This window comes from Ambystoma mexicanum, chromosome 1p, assembly GCF_040938575.1.
Source record: "Ambystoma mexicanum isolate Mex_15411 chromosome 1p, UKY_AmexF1_1, whole genome shotgun sequence".
NCBI classification, from domain to species: domain Eukaryota; kingdom Metazoa; phylum Chordata; class Amphibia; order Caudata; family Ambystomatidae; genus Ambystoma; species Ambystoma mexicanum.
In genome coordinates this window covers 316,043,689-316,063,232 of record NC_090921.1, presented here as the reverse complement: position 1 = coordinate 316,063,232, position 19,544 = coordinate 316,043,689, and the positions used below count along the sequence as shown (strand labels likewise).

The 19,544-nt window shown below is 42.5% G+C and overlaps 1 protein-coding gene across 1 annotated transcript in view; it reads left to right on the top strand.

Moving 5' to 3' along the window:
* The window catches only part of MISP (mitotic spindle positioning), a 234,099-nt gene that overhangs the window by 209,381 nt on the left and 5,174 nt on the right, over positions 1-19,544 (top strand). The window contains exons 9-10 of the mRNA XM_069647767.1: positions 16,766-17,013; positions 18,726-18,764. Coding sequence (XP_069503868.1) covers positions 16,766-17,013; positions 18,726-18,764 — 287 coding nt within the window. The remainder of the gene's footprint in view (positions 1-16,765; positions 17,014-18,725; positions 18,765-19,544) is intronic.

The following is a 19,544-nucleotide window of genomic DNA, read 5'->3' as shown; positions in this document are numbered from 1 at the left end:
GTAGATGATGGAGATGAAAAAACTAAAAAAGCGATAAGAGTTATAATTTTACTCTAATGCGCCAACCACTTGTATTGAGTTTGTTTCGGTGAGTATTGATGAAAATAAAGAGTAAGGTTCAACAGATTAATGATTCCTAATAGTCAGATCTGTAATTCCATAGTTCCATTTATTGTAAACTAGACATGTTAACTTCACATTCAAGCATATCCTTATGGTTTGTGTATCAATTTTCCATATAGTTTCTTTCAATTCCCAATTACTCTCAAATACTCTCTACACGTGTTTCCCCATCACATTTTGCAATGGTTCTTCAGGAGAGTTTAACACATTCTTGATTACCAAAAAAAACAACTTATTCTTGTTCCAATTTCCTTTGTTTGTGAAATAACTTTCTCTTTACTCCTTGTTTTAAGTAATTTATACCATATTACAGCCCTCTGCTGTCTAATCTTTTTAGATTCTTAGTATTATATCTGGTTTCTCCTTTCAAAGTCCTCTTTTCAGATTCAGGTTACATAGCAGAGTGCCGCCGAATGCTTTCGCCTCCTCTCTCCTGAAGAACCATTGAAAAATGTGATGGGGAACCACATGTAGAGAGTATTTGAGGGTTAGGGTCTCAGTGCCGTAGAGGGATATAATGACTACACACCTTGGCAGGTTTATTGGGAGGCTGAGATGAGGGGTAACTATAGGAACTTTTGGCACTGCATAGATGCGGGATGGATGTGATATATATATATATTTAGGGGTTAAATATGGGGTTTGAAAGATTACCTTACATTGACAGACTATTGTAGAATTTACGGAATGATAGTTTGCCAAATTTAGAATGATGATGATGTTGAGTTATGCACATTTTGGCTTCCTCAATGCTGTCTTTTAAATAGGGCTGGGTTCTGGGTGGGATAAGGAGGGCGGTTCATGTCCTTATGCCAATATGAATGTTATTAAAGATAGTATGGGAAATATTACTGTTATTTATTATTACTACATAAGGATTGGGTGTGGGTTCTGGGGCAATTACAGTTCAAGATTTTGGTATTTTTGTAAATAACTGCACTCAACGTCACCTTACAGTTTTGCAGGGTGTGCTGTTAAACTTCATATGTGTTAGTTTATGGGTTCTGTGTGTTTGTATTGTTATGTGTTGTCTTGTAGTGTTTACACAACTCGGTCTCATTGCCCCCCCTTTATTCTTTGATGTTTATGATTTTAGGATCAGTATAGATGGATTCAGGTTGGATAAAGCATGTTAATGGGTGACCTGAGGATATGTTCCTGGAATGTCAAAGGCCTTAACATTCTAAGGAAAATAAAAGAAGTATTGCACAGGCTGAAGAGGGAAAAGGTTGATATTGCACTTATTCAGGAAACACATTTGTTGAATGATTCAACTCATCTACTCAAAAATAGATGGTATGCTAAATCCTTTCACAATTGCCACAGTTCCAAATCAAGTGGAGTGGGTGTGCTACTACCGAAAGGTTTAATGCTTCAGATAAAAAAGGTAGTAATGGATGAGGGAAGGGAGGATACTTCTTCTAGATGTTAAATATGAGGATAAGCTAATCACGATAGGCTCCATTTATGGACCATGTACTAGTGGTAGTCCTTTCTTTGGGAAGCTGTCATTACTTTTGAGAGAGATGAGCGGGGAATATATGATTTTAGGAGGTGATTTCAGTTGTGTGATGGACGGTAAAATGGACCGTTCGGCACAATGTAGGTTTACTGCCGAAAACACAAGTAGATCCTTTAGGGAGTTCATGTATAGCTTGGATTTAATTGATGCTTGGAGATTTGTTCATCCGGATGAGAGGGAATTCTCTTTCTACTCACCAGTGCATGACTCATCTTCAATAATTGATTATTTTTTTGTTTCTGATAGGTTGGCTGGCAAGTTACAGGATGTAAATATTAAGGAAAGAAGTATTTCGGATCACTCTCTGTTAATGATGCAGTTGAGTATGGGACATGAGAGGTCAGAGTCCTCTAGGTGGCGACTCAAAACTTTTATTTTAAAGGAACATGGGGTAAGCTGAATCTCTGGAGGATTTTACGAGGAACTTCTTTGACATTAATGTTGGCTCGGCTTCTGATGTCATGGTTTGGGAAAGTTATAAGGTGACTGTGAGACGGGAATTGATGAATGTTACATCCCGAGCTAGGAAGAAAGGTATGCTTGAGCTTCAGAAATTGGAAGGAGATTTAGAGGTGGCACAGAAGAATTTTGCAGTCTCTAAGAGTACAGATGATAGGAAAGCGGTAGGAAAGCTCAAGGAACTACTCAAGCAAAAAATGGATATACAATATGAAAAGGGCTTGTTCTTTATGAAGCAAAAGTTCTGGGAGCAAGGTGATAAAAATGGAAAGATTCTGGCGAATAGGTTGCGGGGCCTAACAGATAACTCTTTTGTTCAGAAACTGGTAGATACTGATGGTAAACATATTGTCAAAAATGGTGAGATTTGCGAAGGTTTCAGGAAGTTTTATGATACATTATATCGTGAGGATCAATTCCCGTCTCAGGATGACATGGATTCCTTTTTTGATAAGATTGTCATGCCAAGTTTATGTGCAGATCAGTCTGTGATGGTAGATAGTCCTATTACAGAGAAGGAACTATTGGTGGCAATTGGTCAACTTAATGAGGGTAAGTCACCAGGAATGGACGGTCTTCCGGTAGAATTTTACCAGACACTGAGTGGTGTGCTAATACCATTCCTATGGACCCTATACAATGCTTTCATGAGAAAGGGGATAATTTGTCCCACCATGAAAGAGGCTTGTGTAGTTGTCCTTCCAAAACCAGGGAAAGATGGTAATAAATGTGAAAATTATAGGCCGGTTTCACTTCTAAATGTGGACCTCAAGATTTTTACTAGTATATTGACTAATAGACTGGATGGGTGCATTGGCAAGCTGATTGGTAGTTCGAAGGTTGGATTTATGAAAGGTAGATATGGCTATGAGCATATTAGGACGTTGATTGATGTTATGAGTTTACAGAAGACAAGAATACGAGATACCCTGTTGCTTTTTATGGATGCGGAAAAGGTCTTTGACAGGGTCAATTGGTCTTTTCTTTACCACACTCTTAAGATAATGTGATTTGGTACCACATTCAGTAATGCTATACGAGCGTTGAATTCTGATATTAGTGCGAAGGTGTGGGTTAATGGGGCTATGTCCTCTTCATTCTTGTTATCTAGGGGGACTAGACAGGGTTGTCCATTGTCTCTGTACCTCTTTAATCTGGCACTGGAACCCCTCATTTTATACTTGAAACAGGAACAGGGCCTTCGTGGCCTTTGGTTTGGAGATAATGAGATGAAAGTTCTGTGCTACGCTGATGCCATGACTATTGTTTTGTCTAAACCAGCGAAAGGATGTGTGAGACTGAAACAGATGTTTTAAGAAGTGGGTCGTTTGTAGGGCCACAAGATAAATTGGGGAAAAACTGTGGCCTTCCCTTTGGATGTCGATATCCCACATGGTGTTTTGGGCTCTTGGAACTGCCACTGGGAGACGGGGGCAGTGAAGTACTTGGGTGTTTACTTGGTCCAAGACTTGAAAAGAATGACAGCTTTTAATGTATCGCGAATATTGGAGGTAATTAATAGGGACATATTAAAGTGGAACCAACTGAAGATGGGGATATGGGCCAAGATCAATGCAATTAAAATGGTACTTTTACCAAAAATTCTTTACATCATACAGTTCATACCCCTGAAATTCACGAAAAAAGTACTTGCTCCTGTTGACAAAGCATTCCAGGGTTTTCTTTGGGGGGTTGGTAAAAGGACTAAAGTACCTAAGTATATTTTGACATGTCCTGTGAAGGATGGGGGATTTGGATACCCGATCTTGACGAATTATTGTATGGGTTTTCTCTTGAAAAAATCGACCTCATACTTCTCTGATAACAGTGACTATGTTCCCAATTGGAATATTATTGAGAGTTCCCAATTTTTAACTTATACCCTTAGAGATATATATTCTATGTTGAAAGTACCGCCTTCAGTGAAGAAGTTGCCTACAATGTGCGCTACTAGGGAGGCGATGTTGCGCTTTATAGAAATTGATGGGGGAAATGCTTGGATGCATTATGATGCATCTTTGTGGCATAATGCATGTTTGCAGTTAGCTACCAGGCCTTTATGCTGGAAGAGCTGGATCAGTAGGGGCATTCTTCGTATTCGTGATGTGTTGGCTAGACGGTCACATGATTCCCTTTGACCAATTGAGAATGTCTTTTGGGATTGGCGCTAGAGAGAAAAGTCGTTATGATGCTTTGAATGCACTCTTGACTGAACGCACAGGAATGTTGGACGGTGGGGTCATGGAGGAAAGACCTTCATTGTGTGAACTTCTCCGTTCTGCCTCATACGTGGTTTCCACGTACATGGGATTGATGCCGATGGATGAAGTGGATGTGAGGGCTTGGGATAGACTTCGCCAGTCCTGGACGGTTGATGTAGATGCGGATATCCCTATTAATGAGTGGACCTATTTACTTCATGTGGGGGTACAAGCGAAGATGGATTTACAACTGAGATATATTAGACAAAGGATCCTCTATAGATTATATTGGACACCGTCTAATATGGCCAGGTTGGGACTTTCGGACTCTGATTCGTGTTGGGGATGTGGATGTAGAGGGGGTTCTTTGATGCATATGTTATGGATGTGCTCGAGAGTATCTGATTTTTGGTCCGATGTATTGGACAGGTTAGATCTTGTGTTGGAAGAGAAACTTCCACGCACATACCTTTCGACCATATTGTTGTCCAACAGGGGGAGAGGAGACAGGGCTAGGAAGGGTGCAGATTCGATTAACAGAGTATTGGTTTTGGCGATGAAACAGATCTTGCGAGTTTGGAAATCTAGAAAGAAACCTGGTGTGGAGCAATGGCTTTTTGACATGCAAGTCTTGTCGAAGTATGATAAAGTTAAGGTTTTTTGGACAGGGAAGGGAGGGACATTATTGTCGGCTCTGGGGGCCTTTTAATGACCTATATGGTTGAATACATAGATTCCAGTGTTTGATGGAGTATTCTTTGAGTGGGAGGTGGTGAAGGACTGTTTAGTTGTGTGTTTTTATGTTGTTTTGTCTTTATGGTTGTGTGTCATGAATGTTTTATAGAGTTTAAAAATGTTATTTTACAATTGTTATGGTGGTCCATATTGTTAGACATTTGTTTATCTTCAGTTCTGCTGTTTTTAAGAGTTTTACAATTTGAACACTTTGTTATGGTATGAAGATTGTTGTATTGAATCTTGTTACTCAAAATGTTTAATAAAGAGTTTTTAAAAAAAATGAATTTCACTGTGCATCTCATTACATTAACATTACTGTACTCAAATCATTTTAAATACGGAACCAATGTAGCAAATGTTTGCAAATCTGCGTACTTACCATCGGCTAAGCAAGGGAGCACATACACCAATCTTTTGGAGCAGCGGGTGATGTCACTAAAATGCCATTGGTGACTGAGGGTCCTCTTCTTAATGCGTTCTGTTTGAACCACATACTCCCCGCCCCCTATAACCTCTCCTCACTTCACCCCCAAGTCATCCCCCCTGCCGCCATCACGCCGCCCAGTCTGGGTCCCCTCTTACATGACTGAAATGGTAACGCAGGTTTTCCTAAAGCATCTTAGTGGTCACCGTGCTAACATGGTCAAACTCAGGCCTGCTGCCCTGAAAGCGAGGGGGATAAAGAGGCCAGGTATTGTGTGACGCCTCTGGCCAGCACTCAAGCTCATTAATATACTCCAAAAGCTGATGACGTTTATTTATTTATTTTAAATGTATTTATTGTGTCTTAAACAATTTTGTTTTTTTTACACATCTTCACTCTTAAAACAAAATATAAATTGTATCTCCAGTTGCAATATTGAAGAATACATACATTTCACATTAAAACCAAACTGTGCATACCATAACCTTGCAGTGGTTCATTATTTACTATCTGAGACTGAGAGAAGAACAAAATGAATGACAAAAAAGGAGAGAAGAGAAAGAGGAAAGTAAGACAATACATGCCAGGAGTTATTCACTCATTGCAATTGCCTGGATGAAGTAACTTAGATTCCCCCTTTCTAGGACTAAGCGTATCTAGGAAATGACACCTTTGTAGCAACTGTGCCACATTTAACTTGAGAGCTGTCTCGTGGTCGGAAATCATTCTGTCCCAAAACATTTCCGCCAAGATACCCTCTTCTCTATCTACAAACCTTTGCAGAAGAGTCATTCTTGTGTCCCAGGTACCCTTGCAATTCATCAACAAGTGTCTTAGTGTCTGACTCCTGGGTTCCTTACAAATGGTGCACAATTTTTGAGCAACCTCACTCCCCACCCATTTAGTGAGCACTTCTCCTGTGTGCAGTAAATTTAAACAGAATCTCAGAAAACTGTCTCGCCATCCAGTCAGGGAATTGTTTAAGATTCCCAACTTCTTATTGTAAACTGAGAGTGGACTTGCCAAAGTTGCTTTACGTGTAGCTTCTATTGGTTTGATACAGTCCACTCTTTCTATTGCTTTTTTTAGCTTTTAGGGGGTTGACAACACATTTTTCTAGGTCTGCATCTGCTCGCAACAAGATCTCAAGTACCATAGAATTCAAATTGGTTAGCACAAATGATTTAGATTGTTCAAGGTGATCTTTAATGTCTGCATACACGGTATGTGTTTGTGATGTTTTAATTAGGCGGTAGAGAGAAACCAACTTGCAAGCTGCTAGGGAACCCAAAGATCTCAATCCTAGTTCATATCTTAGGCACGAAGTCGAGGGACTCTGGGGGAGACCAAGGACCCTTTTCCAGATTAGGCCTTCCCACGAGTAGAGGTTTAGCCTCCAAACCATAGAGGATCACTGGGAGCACTTTACATGTGTAGTATTTGATTAAGGGGAGAAGGAAAATGTGCAGTATTTTACTAGTAATTTCTTCATTTGGGCTACCAAACTCATGATCTTCCCACTCAAATCCATATGCTTTTGTGCTATGGAAGTCGATGGATACACAATGTAACCCATGTAAATCACCTCCTCCACTCTCGGAATTAATTGGCCCTACAACGACCATTGGAAGTTCTGGATTTTCCTTCCTGCTCTTCTGAACACTACTATTTTCGATCTTCCTGGGTTAAGCTGATGACGTTTAGCTTTACTGCATTCTACCCAATTGTAATGTCACATTAAAATACTCTGTTCCTATCATTGATAGAGAACCATGAAAAATCCTTGGGAGGAGCGAATGTTGAAATGGTCAAAAGGCCAAAGGGTTCAGGAGCTAAAGTGCAGCCAGGGAGTTTTTTAGTAGTAAAAGGATGCATTTATATATTGGGGGTTTGCACCGCACTGCCTAAGCAGCTTTAATACAGTACAATGCAGTCTATCTTGGGCAACCAATATGATATCTGCGCGCCCACGGTCTTGGCTTGTTCTGATGCCCATGACTTTATCATGGGTAAGACCGCAACTGATATCATATCTGATCAGTTTTAGTCTTACTTGTGATTCTGATTGGTCCCTGGTGCGGAACGGTCCCTACAAATGACTCCTGACCAAGGAATTCTCCATCCATGCAGCGAGGCCCAGCGGAGAGAAATGAAAGGCAAACACCTCTTGGGTACGTTTTTTCTCTCCTGGGGAGATCATGTTCACTCACCCAACCAGGGTCAGATTGGCCTATAGGGCAATAGGGCAACGCCCGAACCAAAAACACGAAATGCTAGTGTGAGACAATTTTTGTTGGCCAAAGTGGGACACTTTTTTGGCCAATGTGGGCCAGTTTGATGAGTCACCATGCGGCTGATAGTTTTTACCATTGTTGCTGGATAATTATTCTTTAAATTGCACAATTTGTATCACATTTTATCAAAAATCTCCCGTCAGTACGATTCAAACTGTATGTCCCAAAAGGAATGAATTGCCATTTGCAACTGTGGGCCACTTTTTCATTGGCTCCGGGCAGATCCGACCACGCCCACAACACACACAACACTACACCACCAATGGAACATCTTTGTGATTTGTGGGGAGGAGAGGGCCTGTGCCAGGTGCTGGGTTGCTGGATAGCATAAAATCTTCTGGGTAACACTGAAACAATCGTGACAGTTTTGCTTTCACGTATGTAAGGTTCTGGCAGCAGCATGTTCCCATACACACAGTGAGTCCACAGCACGGGGACACTGCTAAAGACACACGTGCCATGCAAAACCGGCAGATGTCAGACAAAAATACCGAATGCATTTTTCCTTGTTTGGCTCCTGCATCCACCAACATCGGAACGGGACGGGCAGAAGGAATTTCCCCCAAAAGCTTCCGGAGCAGTTCCTGATAGGAGGGGAAGCCAGGTTTAGATGCTTTTACTTTTGGAGGCAGAGCTAAGCTGGCAGTTGCTTCTCTAGGACTTCACCTAAACTCTGGAGCAGAAGATGGATAGCTAGGTAAAGGTAGTGCCTTGGTAGCGCCTTATAGTGTTTGGCCACCATAGTGGAAAAGGCAGAGCCTCATGATTGCTTCGTCCAATGATGTTAGTACATTTACTGTAAGTATACTCTTGTTTTGGATTTTGTCCAGAAAGGCCAGTGGTGCTACTGTAAGAACACACTGTCAGGTTTGCCCAATAAAGCCAGTACTGCTACTGCAAGCACATTGCCGTGATGGCTTTGCTGAATGATTATCACTCCAACAGTGGAAGTCTGGAAAAAACTAAAAAACAGGTTCAATAGAGGTAGTTTTGTTATGTCATGTTTAATGTACAAAGGGAAAGACAGAAACTAAACTATCCTTTCCACCGGGCCCAATGCTCCTCCCTAAAAATGCTTGTGTGCCGCCTTTGCCCAGTCATACCAGTATTGCTATGGTAAGTACACACTCAAAATGCCTTTGCCCAATAATGCCAGCCTTGTCACTGTAAATACACACTCTGAATAAGTGAACCCAGTCAAACTGAAATGGAGATAACTAATCATATGTTCTCACTCTATCACTCATTGGTTATAGACCTTCCTTGAGGAGGGTCAAGTACAAGCAAAAGATCCCAGAACCAAGCACCCAGGTATGGGCCTGGGAAACTATATTTAGAGCCAGATCTGCCACTTTTGTTGGTAGGCACTCAGTGAATGGTGCTTTGCTCTTATTTCCATGAGCACTACTTAGAATTCGACGAAAAGTGCCTTTGTGTGTTTAACTGCTAGTCCTTTAACTGCTTGCATCCCTGAAGAAGGCTTGCCTAATACTCATGGAGTCGAAACATTGGGTTTCATGAACGAAAACAGGTTAACACTATGAAAAACTGTTATGAATTAAGGAAAATGCATATGTGTTCTGCATAGAATGACCAATGGGTATATGAACTATAGATTGTTATATGGCCTCTTTGTATGGTTGATTCCACAAGGGGGTATCACATTTCGACCATTAGATGCACAACTTTGAATTGTCGTTTAAAATGTCACTGTTGTTATTTTTGCGTCCTTGTATGTGATATGTGTTCTCAACGGTTGTTGGGTAGAGTAGGGCAATGTATTTACTTTTGTTTATATGTGCACATTTAATAACACATTTGTCTGAGCAAATACTTAAAATGTTTCTGAATCGTAAGATATCTGCTGTAGGGAATATTTTTTGTTTAGACTGAAGATGATACAGGTGGACAAATTGCAAAATATTTATAGTATACGCAGAGTTTTGTTGGGTCCTAGAGCTTAGGCAAAAAAACAGGCCTGACATGACAACTGAAAGGGCGAGGACAACCTCGTCAGCAGTTAGTAGAAGAGCAAGGATCACCCCCTCTAGCTGTTGGGTGTCCTAGACCTACTTGATGAAAGTGTTCCAGTAAGGTGCCTGCTCGCTTCTTGGGGGTGGTGGCAGGTCCGTTGGAAGCAGATAGTGGAATGGAAGTGAGGTCAGGTTTGCTGGGCCTACCAACAGGACCTCTGTTTTAGAGGTGTTTTGGGAGAGTTGGTTGTTGCTCATCTGCTTCTTGCCGTGTAGGGGGCAGTCGGCTACAGACTGGTGTCTTCCATTTCTCTCATGCAGCCTGAGCTGTAGCTGAGTATCATCACTGGACATATTCACTTCTATCACTATTGAGGATGTGATCAAGAGCAGCCAAGTCCATGCTGAAGAGCATCTGGACCCCCATTACCATACAAGTCCGGTTTCACATGCACACATTTACACTGGTCTGACATGTACCCATAGTTTGCATGTCGGACGCAAAGTGATCTTGTGGATTGCTGGTCAGAATTGCGGGTCCTGGGATCTTATTATAAAGTGCCCCTTGAAAACAATTAGTTTTCAAAATCTAAACAGAAAAACAAGTTACAATTCTGAACCCAACCACAATATGGAAGAACTTGAAAAAGAATTGAATCTCAAAGAATACCTCAAACTGCAAAACAACAGTTACCTGTTTCACACATGTTGGCTCTGCAGGGCTTCTTTTATCTTTTATTATAACAATGCAATATTATAGTTCATAGAGCATTTCATGCCTGCTTCTCCTAACTTCAGAAGGATAATATATGGGCTTCAGTGGGAAACCGCATAGCATTACATTGTAGCCTATACATCTGATCTTACCACTAGTCGGCACCGCCACCATAATCGTTCGGAGATATGTCAGGTGTTCACTTATGTCACAGAGGCTGTCGTTCTCTTGTCACATTTTCAAAGTTCCTGGCTGCAAGCGTGGGGGACTGCAAAATGTGCTCCAGAAAACTATAGAGAGGGATGCAGCAGTTTGGTAACAAAAAGAAATTAAAGCCAAAAGCTGAACCTTCCAGACCTCCTCTGACTTAAAATACAAGGTGAGCTTTTAATGTCTGCTAGATCTCAGCCTCAGAGATGAGCTTCATTTCTCTTACAAAATAAAGCGTTTCAGTCTAATCCTAGTCTAAGGCCTAAAACCTTGCATGTGAGCTCCAAGGAAAAGAGCAACAGTAATTGTGAGTCGGTGGATTGAAGGTGGCATCACCCGCAGTTGAACCATGGTGTCCCAGATCCTTGCACCCGAGCATCAAGACAAAGAACAAGGTACGGAAGGGCAAAGTCAGTGGATTAAAGGTGACTTCAACTGTAGTGTCCAGGACTGTGTAACTGAGTATCAAGTCAAAGCGCAAGATTTGTAATAATATGAGTCAGTGGGTTGAACACTGCTTCACCCGTTGTTGATCCCTGGTAGGATGGCCTAGATCATTGGGCCCAAGCTCCAAGCCAAAGAGCAAAATTCAGGAGTGAGTCAAGGCCTGGCCTGGAACCTTGCACCTAATTTCCAAGTCAAAGAGCAAGATACCAAAGGAGTGAATCAATGGATTGAAGGGGGCTTCACCTGCAGGTTAACCACAATGGCCTATATCCTTGCAGCTTGCCCTTACGCATCTAGGTAAGGAACAAGATACTGAAGGAGTGAGTTATTGGATTGAAGGGGTCTTGGCCTAATGCTGATCCCTGGTGACCTAGCCTGGATTCTTGCACCTCAGCTCCAAAGAAAACAGCAAGATAAAGAAAGGATGAAACTGTCAGGATCTCTGCTTCCAAAAGGTCAGGGTTTTCCCAACTCCCTTGGAAGCAGATCCATAACCCAGGTTCCGAGTGCCAACCAGTCCCAATTGGGACCTTTTGGACCCAGTCCTGGCGCCAGTGGCACCAGGCTCATAAATATGGCCAGTCCCAGCGCTGCAAGCGCCGGGCTCATAATGCTTGGGTGGACTTACCTTCAGCAGACCATGCTGCTTACTTGCCTGCCAGTTGAGCCTCTGATCCTCTTCTGTTTGGAACTACTTTTCCTGTTGGGTGGGGCTGGAGCCACTCCCTAGATTCAGAACACTGGAACTCTTCTGGAAGGCAGGAACTCTTTTCTTACCAGGAACTCTTTTCTTACTTAGGCGTGGCTGTGGAAGGAGACACCTAAGCACTACAGGAGGCTATTTAAACCACACCCGGTGGATGAATCTTGCTTTGTGTTATTCTGCAACCTCTGCAGCAGAACGCTCATCGTGTCTTCTGCATCCGGTCCTGGGCCTAAGGAAAAAGGCTTACCATCCTGAATCCAGTCTTCAGCAACACCTATAAAGACAAGAAAGAACAGGTTAGCATTCCGGCATCTGAAAGGCAAAGGCTTACCATCCTGAATCCAGTCTTCAGCAACACCTATAAAGACAAGAAAGAACAGGTTAGCATTCCGGTATCTGAAAGGCAAAGGCTTACCTACTCTTCGTGCGCTCCGGAGTTCTTCACACTGCATTCCGGCATCTGAAAGACAAAAGTTTACCAACTCTTCGCACGCTCCGGAGGCCTTCGGCGCTGCATCCCGCATCTGAAAGACAAAACAAGGTGCGTTTAAAGACATTGGGGAACTTTAATACTCACGTGCCATTACTCCTTTCCACATCTAATCCAGTGGGTATTCCGGCACCCTGCAGCCGCTCCGAACTCGTACCTGCAAAATAAAAAGACAGTTAGAGCGCACAGTGAAGCAGGCAACAAGCGCTTACTTACGTGCTTCCAGGCGCTTCTATTCATCACACCGGCTCCATCTTCAACTCACTTCAGCCCGTCATCCGCCATCGCCGGAACCCTGCAAAACAAGAGACATCATTACTAAAGACTTTAAAGACATTTGAATGACTCGAAACTTACCGTTTGTGCAGTAAACGACGGACAGCAGTCCCCTGAAGTCAAGAGGCCTGCGCTACCTATCCAGTGAAGAAACTGGTTACAGCACCCTGCCCCGAGGCAGATGAAGAGCTCGGCATTCACTTACCTAAGGTTGAGAGCTTTAACCTTTGGGGGTCTACAGGAGAGGAGAAGAGGAAAGAGATAGGGACACCCCAATAACCCCAGTTCATTAACCCCATATTTTCTATCTGCAGACATCTTACTCTACACGTCAGGCATACAGTGCACAGAGGTCCAGCCCAAAGAGCCAACCGGGTGCTACACATCACCTTTGAAGATACGGTAGTCGCCCAGTCAAGACCGGCGCCTCTGCGAGAATCAGGTGAGCGTAACAGAATCAGTGGATTGAAGATGCTGTCACCTCCTATGATCCCTGGTGGCAAGGACCCGATCAATGTATCTGAATTCAAAAGCAAGGAATAAGATACTGAAGGGGTGAGTCAGTGGACTGATTATGGCTTCACCTATGACGCCTGGTGGTCAAGCCACAATCCTTGCATCTTAGCTCCAAAGCAAACAGCAAGCTTAAGAAAAAATGAGTCAGTGGACTGAAGATGGCTTCACCTCCTATGATCTCTGCTGGCCAGGACCCAGTCCTTACATATGAGCGCCAAAGCAAAGAATAAGATACTGAAGGGGTGAGTCAGTGGACTGAATATGGCTTAACTTCCTATGATCCCTGCTGGTCAATCCACAATCCTTGCATCTGAGCTCCAAGGCAAACAGCAAGATGAAGAAAGAATGAGTCAGTGGACTGAAGATGGCTTCACCTCCTATGAGCCCTGGTGGCCAGGACCCAGTCCTTGCATCTGAGCTCCAAGGCAAACAGTAATGAACCTGGGAGGTCCTTAAATCAGTAACACGTCATGCATGGATGGGATGCAGAATAACTCTTAAACCAAATAAGACTGACTTAGGAAGGTGGCAAAAAGTCTCTTCTGACTGTTTTAATATCAATTGTCTAAAACAGGGAGTTACAATGGACATCAACAGACGTTCACTTAAGTTCTCTCAAAGCATTTCATAAAAAACAATATTTATACAGCAAAAATTCATCATACGTGACGTCATACTACGTGGCAAATAAGAGAAACCTACGGGGGGTTGTGATACGCTCAAAGGGAACATCTAAGTATACTTTCTATATAGGGATGGGTTGTGATTGGGTTTCTACAGACAGGTGGACAACTTATGCCCACCCCCAGTGCAAGTCATCCTCATCAGTTATTAGATACACAGTATATCACTCCCTGTTAGCATAGTTGCATATATACCTTGGTGCTCGGTACCTAGCCGACAGCTCCGCTGACGTTGGTGTTTCCTGGACTATACTATTATCCATTTTACTCCATAGACATCACAAGTAAGTCTACATATAACGTTTTTTCTATATGTTGTGAGTTGTATAACTGCGTTATGGTAGTGCAATTTTGATCGTAAATGCGGAATGTCTCATTCAAAGGGACTTCTCATTCATTTCAGCGTGCATTTTGTTGCTGCGGCTACTGCGTTTTCTGCATTTGTATTTGAACCTTGTTGACCACAAAGAACTTTAGTCTGGATTCTATCTTCAGGGTGAATATTATTATTATCTTTTGGTCTACACTTATAGGGGACATGTCTACTCCATGATGTTTTCGCTTATACGTTTTACACCTTCTTCTATAGGTTCACTCACGAGCCTGAACTGCATTCGATGATATTTAGAGGCCTTGATTATATCTGCCTTTCGATCACTTCGGGTAGTTTTACATGTAGCACGGCTACAATTAACTCAATGAAAGGGTTTTCTGTCAGTTGCCTTTCTCCTAATCTGAGCGTTTTTAAGGTTGACTAACATACTTGGTTGAATATCAAGCAATTCACAGTTTTATACAAGACCTTCACGTTCCCTTTTTCCAATGATATAATTTTACACTTGTTGCTAATGGTTCTTTTGGCCCACCGTCTATTTCCATCCTTAGCTCACGTGACAGGAGCCCATATTTCGGCCTGTGTTGCAGCCTTTAATTGTCTTTAATTAACAAACTTGACACTCACAATGTTATTTCTTTGTACCTTATCATGTGACGATTCAGCGTCTCACGGTTACTGTCCTTTTCAGATAGATAACCAGTTATTGGCCGTTCCATCCCTTGACACCAGGCCAGACAGCTCTTCCAGGCCTTTCCATGCTTTTAGCTTCATATTTCTGCGACACAGCTTTTCTGATCCTTCATTCTTCGTGGTCCGAGCTTACTAAATATGTGACACCAATGTGCAGCTTCTATATAATGACGGCACCGCCGGCAGTCTATTCACTACGTATAGCCAGCCTTTATGATTACTTAGTCTACTTGCGTTGCTGCATCTGTACAGTTATAAGTGCTCTTCACACGTGCAATCTTCATTCCGCATATGAAAGTATACTCGATTCTTTATTTCGTCATCAGATTCCATAAAGTCTATGCATCTTCTTCTTTAGCCATTCTTCTTAGTGTGTCACGCTTGCTTCTTGTGATGTCACCAACTCTTTCTTTCATCTTCATATTTCTTCAGGGATCTCTTCCAAGAGATTGTCATCTCTACGTGGATACATCATATAGGGTCTTCTCAATGGATACCTTTTCTCGAAGGCTCTCTGTGGAATAGGCACAATCACTGGTGCCGTTCATGTCACAATTTCTGGCTTCCAGTATAAGGATGGAGGCGGGACTTCCTGCAGAGGCATTCGGCTGCTCCTCTACAGTAAGATACTGAAGCAGTGAGTCATTGCATTAAGAGGGGATTCAGCTGCTGTTGATCCAAGGTGACCTGGCCTGTCTCCTTGCACCTGAGCTCCAAGGCAAAGAGCAAGATACAGAAGGAGTGCGTGAGCATACTGAAGGTGGATTCACCTGTTGTCGATCCCTGGGAGCCTGCCTCCTTGGCCGAAAATGACAATACACAGGAGATCATGTTACATACCCCATTCATATAGCAACCAAGGTGTACTTGTCCTTGAATATAAAGCACTAGAGGAGGGAGGTGGATGTGGGCTCATCTTCCATTGTAAATATGCTGTAATCCTCAGTCAGCATATTTGGTGAGGTAGCAGCATGCAATGCATTGAATGTTGGGTAGGTCAGCTGCCTTGTCCACCCCCTTGATCAGACACACTAGGGCGTAACTTTGTGGTGAGCTGTATAGTGAGAGAAAAATGAAACCCTGTATTTAAAGTTCATTATGCCTAGGGAGACATTGTTGCTGCCCACAGCCCTCTCAACTTTAATATGATTTTAGCACCCTGTTCCAAGAGCTGGAAGGCGGCTAACCGCCGACAGCCCAAGTTATAGGCCGGAGCGAAACCCGGAGTGTTAAAAAAAGCATTTTCATTCAAAGAAAGGGATGCACACATTGTCCGTTTTTTTAATCAAGATACTGTGCCAAGATGCCACCATGGTTGTGGATGGTGGGGCTCCATATGGAGCCCCTGTTCCATTTCCATGGAAGGCTGCAAACTTAGAAGGAGGGAGGCAGTCTGCGGGTTCCAGTTCGCAATCCGCAGAATCTGATTGTCTGTGCCTCCTGCTCCGGGTGCTAAATTGCTAATTGGGATTAGATTACCCAGGCAAAAGCCAGAGTATTCTAGAATTTCCTGTTTTATCGTGCAAGTTGTGAAGAAGGGGACAGAGCCTAGGAAGTGCAAACAGAATTAGTGAAGCCCCTGCCCACTCTTGCACTAGAGCTTATTCGAATCACTTACATCAGGTAAGTGTATTTTGACAGCCTTAAACCACACTCCTTATGCAATTGCTGTTGGAGAGTTCCACCAATCACAACTGGCTAACCTATAGTCTGAGTAGACATGGCAGCCTCTGACTAGGACTTCCAATAGTGCATCAATCCTTTCTGGACTCATCCCTGGTACCTCTTCAACCTGGTCCCTCTTTAAGTGGTACATCAATTTCAAATGCCTTCAAACTATACATTGAGATTTTGACATGTGTAGCTTGCCTATTTGATATGTTTGTGTAAATATGTGAGATCATTCTTGAAGTATGGTGTAGTCACAGGTAAATCTGAATGCCTCTTCTTGCATATTGCAGGTACCCCAGACAAGCACGTTGTCTCGTTGTTCTCTACCCCGTTCCGGCCCTTAGTCCTGAGGACGGCTCCAGATGCATCATCAGACGCGGTTATTCAGGGAGAACACACCTATCAGACATACGGCACTGCGCAGAAGAGACCTAGTTCCCCACCTTTCGAATGGGAGCCAAGAAGCCTCGGCAAACTCAAGGACTCCCAGCTGGAAGAGTTTGAAGGCAGACAGAGTCGTCAGAGGGATGAATATGGTGTAAGTGCTCTTGGAGAAGGGTCTGAATTTTCACCTGTATGATATTATGTCACATTGTGGTTTGGCGAGTTGGAGCAGGTCAACAGGGAAAGTCCCAAGGATACTCTAAAGCATACAGCTTACTTTCTCTACCCATCTGAAGTAACTGTAAATCTGTAACAGAGCTGCATTTCAAAATCGTTCTTATTCTATAAAAATAAATGTAATCTAATCTAATCATTGACACATGTGTAGATAAATAAGGCACACATATATACTATAGATCAGCACAATTATTGTAAGTGTTCCTGGCATAATAATCCACCCGTAGCACATACAATCCAACATTTATTCATTCCAGACTACAATACAAGTCGAACACAACAAAGGTAAAATATATTACAAAAAATGCTTCAACAATATTCAACAACAAAAAAAAAATATCAGACACAGAAAAGGTAAAGAGAGTATAATCTACAACATTATCCATTTTCCTTTTTCTTTTTAATAACACTTGTCCCTGTGATTATTTTGGGTGTTTGTAACAAAAAAACACTTTAGAAGTTGAAGTGTTCGGCTTACTGGTTTCGGCAATTGATCTAATGTATTGATCTAGACAGATCACAGCCTTCCTCAGGGCCTATATATTACTCAGAAACACTTAAAAACATTAAAATATATCTATTTCTGATGTAAATGCATCTTAATTCTGGAATGCCTTATCTGTGCCTGTCTGTGCATTCGATTTTTAGCTTATGCAGAGGGGCACTCGTTTCAGATGTTGAAACCCCCTACAGATTGCAGTCTTCAGTGTCTGAATTTTAAGCTGTGCTAAGTGGATCAGGGTCAGTGGAACCACCGAGAAAGCAGATAGAAAAATAAACACAGCCCACCCTCTTAAGAGTACTCGAAGGACGGTAGATAGTCATGATAGGTCAAGTCCTGTTGAAGCATGGTATGTGCCATGCCAGTCTCTTTGCAGGAGCTCTTTGCAAAATCAGTGGTGCTACAATCACCCACATATCAGGCCTCTGCCTCTAGAAGGCCATCCATTTAAGGCTCACATGACATCACCAACTTCGAGACCATTCAATAACGTCATCAGACAACCAGACTGGTTCTTCGTTTTCTGTGCTGCCACCATCATGCAATATGTATAGCAAAGACTATGTGCAATTAGGGAAGGGGACAGCAACCTACAGGTCTCCAGATGTTTTGGACTCTGACTCCCATGATTCTGCACCACTGACTATGCTGGATAGAGCTGATGGGAGTTGTAGTTCAAAACATCAATAAACCAAGGTATCTGGACCCCTGATTTAGGGGGGCATGAAGCTTAGAGTTCAAGGCAGGGGGCAAAGATGTGCTTAATATGGCCTTTCACTCCCACCCACATGACCTTTGGAGATTGAGTTGAAGGACATGATTCAAAAACAATTGAAATGCATTTTGACAGAATTGTTTTTAAGAGCAGCAAGCAAAAGATACATTAAGAAGGAGAATCCAGTTGTAGGTCTTAAAATCCGGATGGAGCATTGATCTTTGTAAAAGGAGTGACTACTTTAAGACATTCATTGCTATTCTGTTTGCTGAACCAGTTACGCGGTTCTGTTACTCCGGCCCAAGAGTTGCAGATTCTCTTGGTGTTTCCTAGCGCTTGCTCTTTCCATTGATAACCAAGTACTATTAATTTGCTTTAGTTTCTGCTGACTTATCCTCTGCCTTTTCTTCAGTACGCAGGTATCGATCCAAGCGATGATGTCAATAACGAGGTAAGGAGCTTGTATCGATAACCTTGTATGTCAATTCCCCCAAACACAAGCTATTCCTCCTTAGATCATCTTTCACCTGTGCACTTTTCTTCTTTTTCTCCCTCGTGAGTTTATCATCTCTCTAAATATTTGTCATGTGAGCTTATCAACCCCTTGCATTCCATCGCTGATTGCATTCACCACTTCTAAACATTTGTCTTTGGTAAATTCACCACTTCTTTGAACGTTTGTTTTATGTCTGCTTTGTATGTTATGTTATAATAGCGCTAAGGAGTCTAGATAGCAGTAGCAGTTATACAGTGTTGTTGCTTCTGTTAGTTTATTTCCCCTGCACCTTTACTCTTTCTCTACAATAGTCCTCTCTATAAACTTGCCATCCTTGCACAAATCTCCTCTTGGTAAAGAGTCTCGCCTCTGCAGATCGATCCGCCTGTAAACGCACCCCCTTTGCCAGTGCAACATCGCTGCAAAGGTGTTGTTTGGGCATGGAGTGGTGCCAGTGACCAGGGGAAGTGTGTCTTGACAGGCAGAGTCCGAAACTATATCACGCAATAGCCACATTAAGCCGAAACAAATGTACAGACCTTATAGCATTGGATCGCTATCAAGGTGGCCAAGGATAACTAGCACAGAACAATGTACTTAAAAGGCCTTCCGCCCAGTCCACTCGTGTGATTAAAGGGCCTACACCATATCTGTAAAGCTTGCATAATGCTGCACCCATCAAGTAACAAAAGCACAGGTTTGGGCCACATTACAAGTTTAGTGGTATTAGCATTG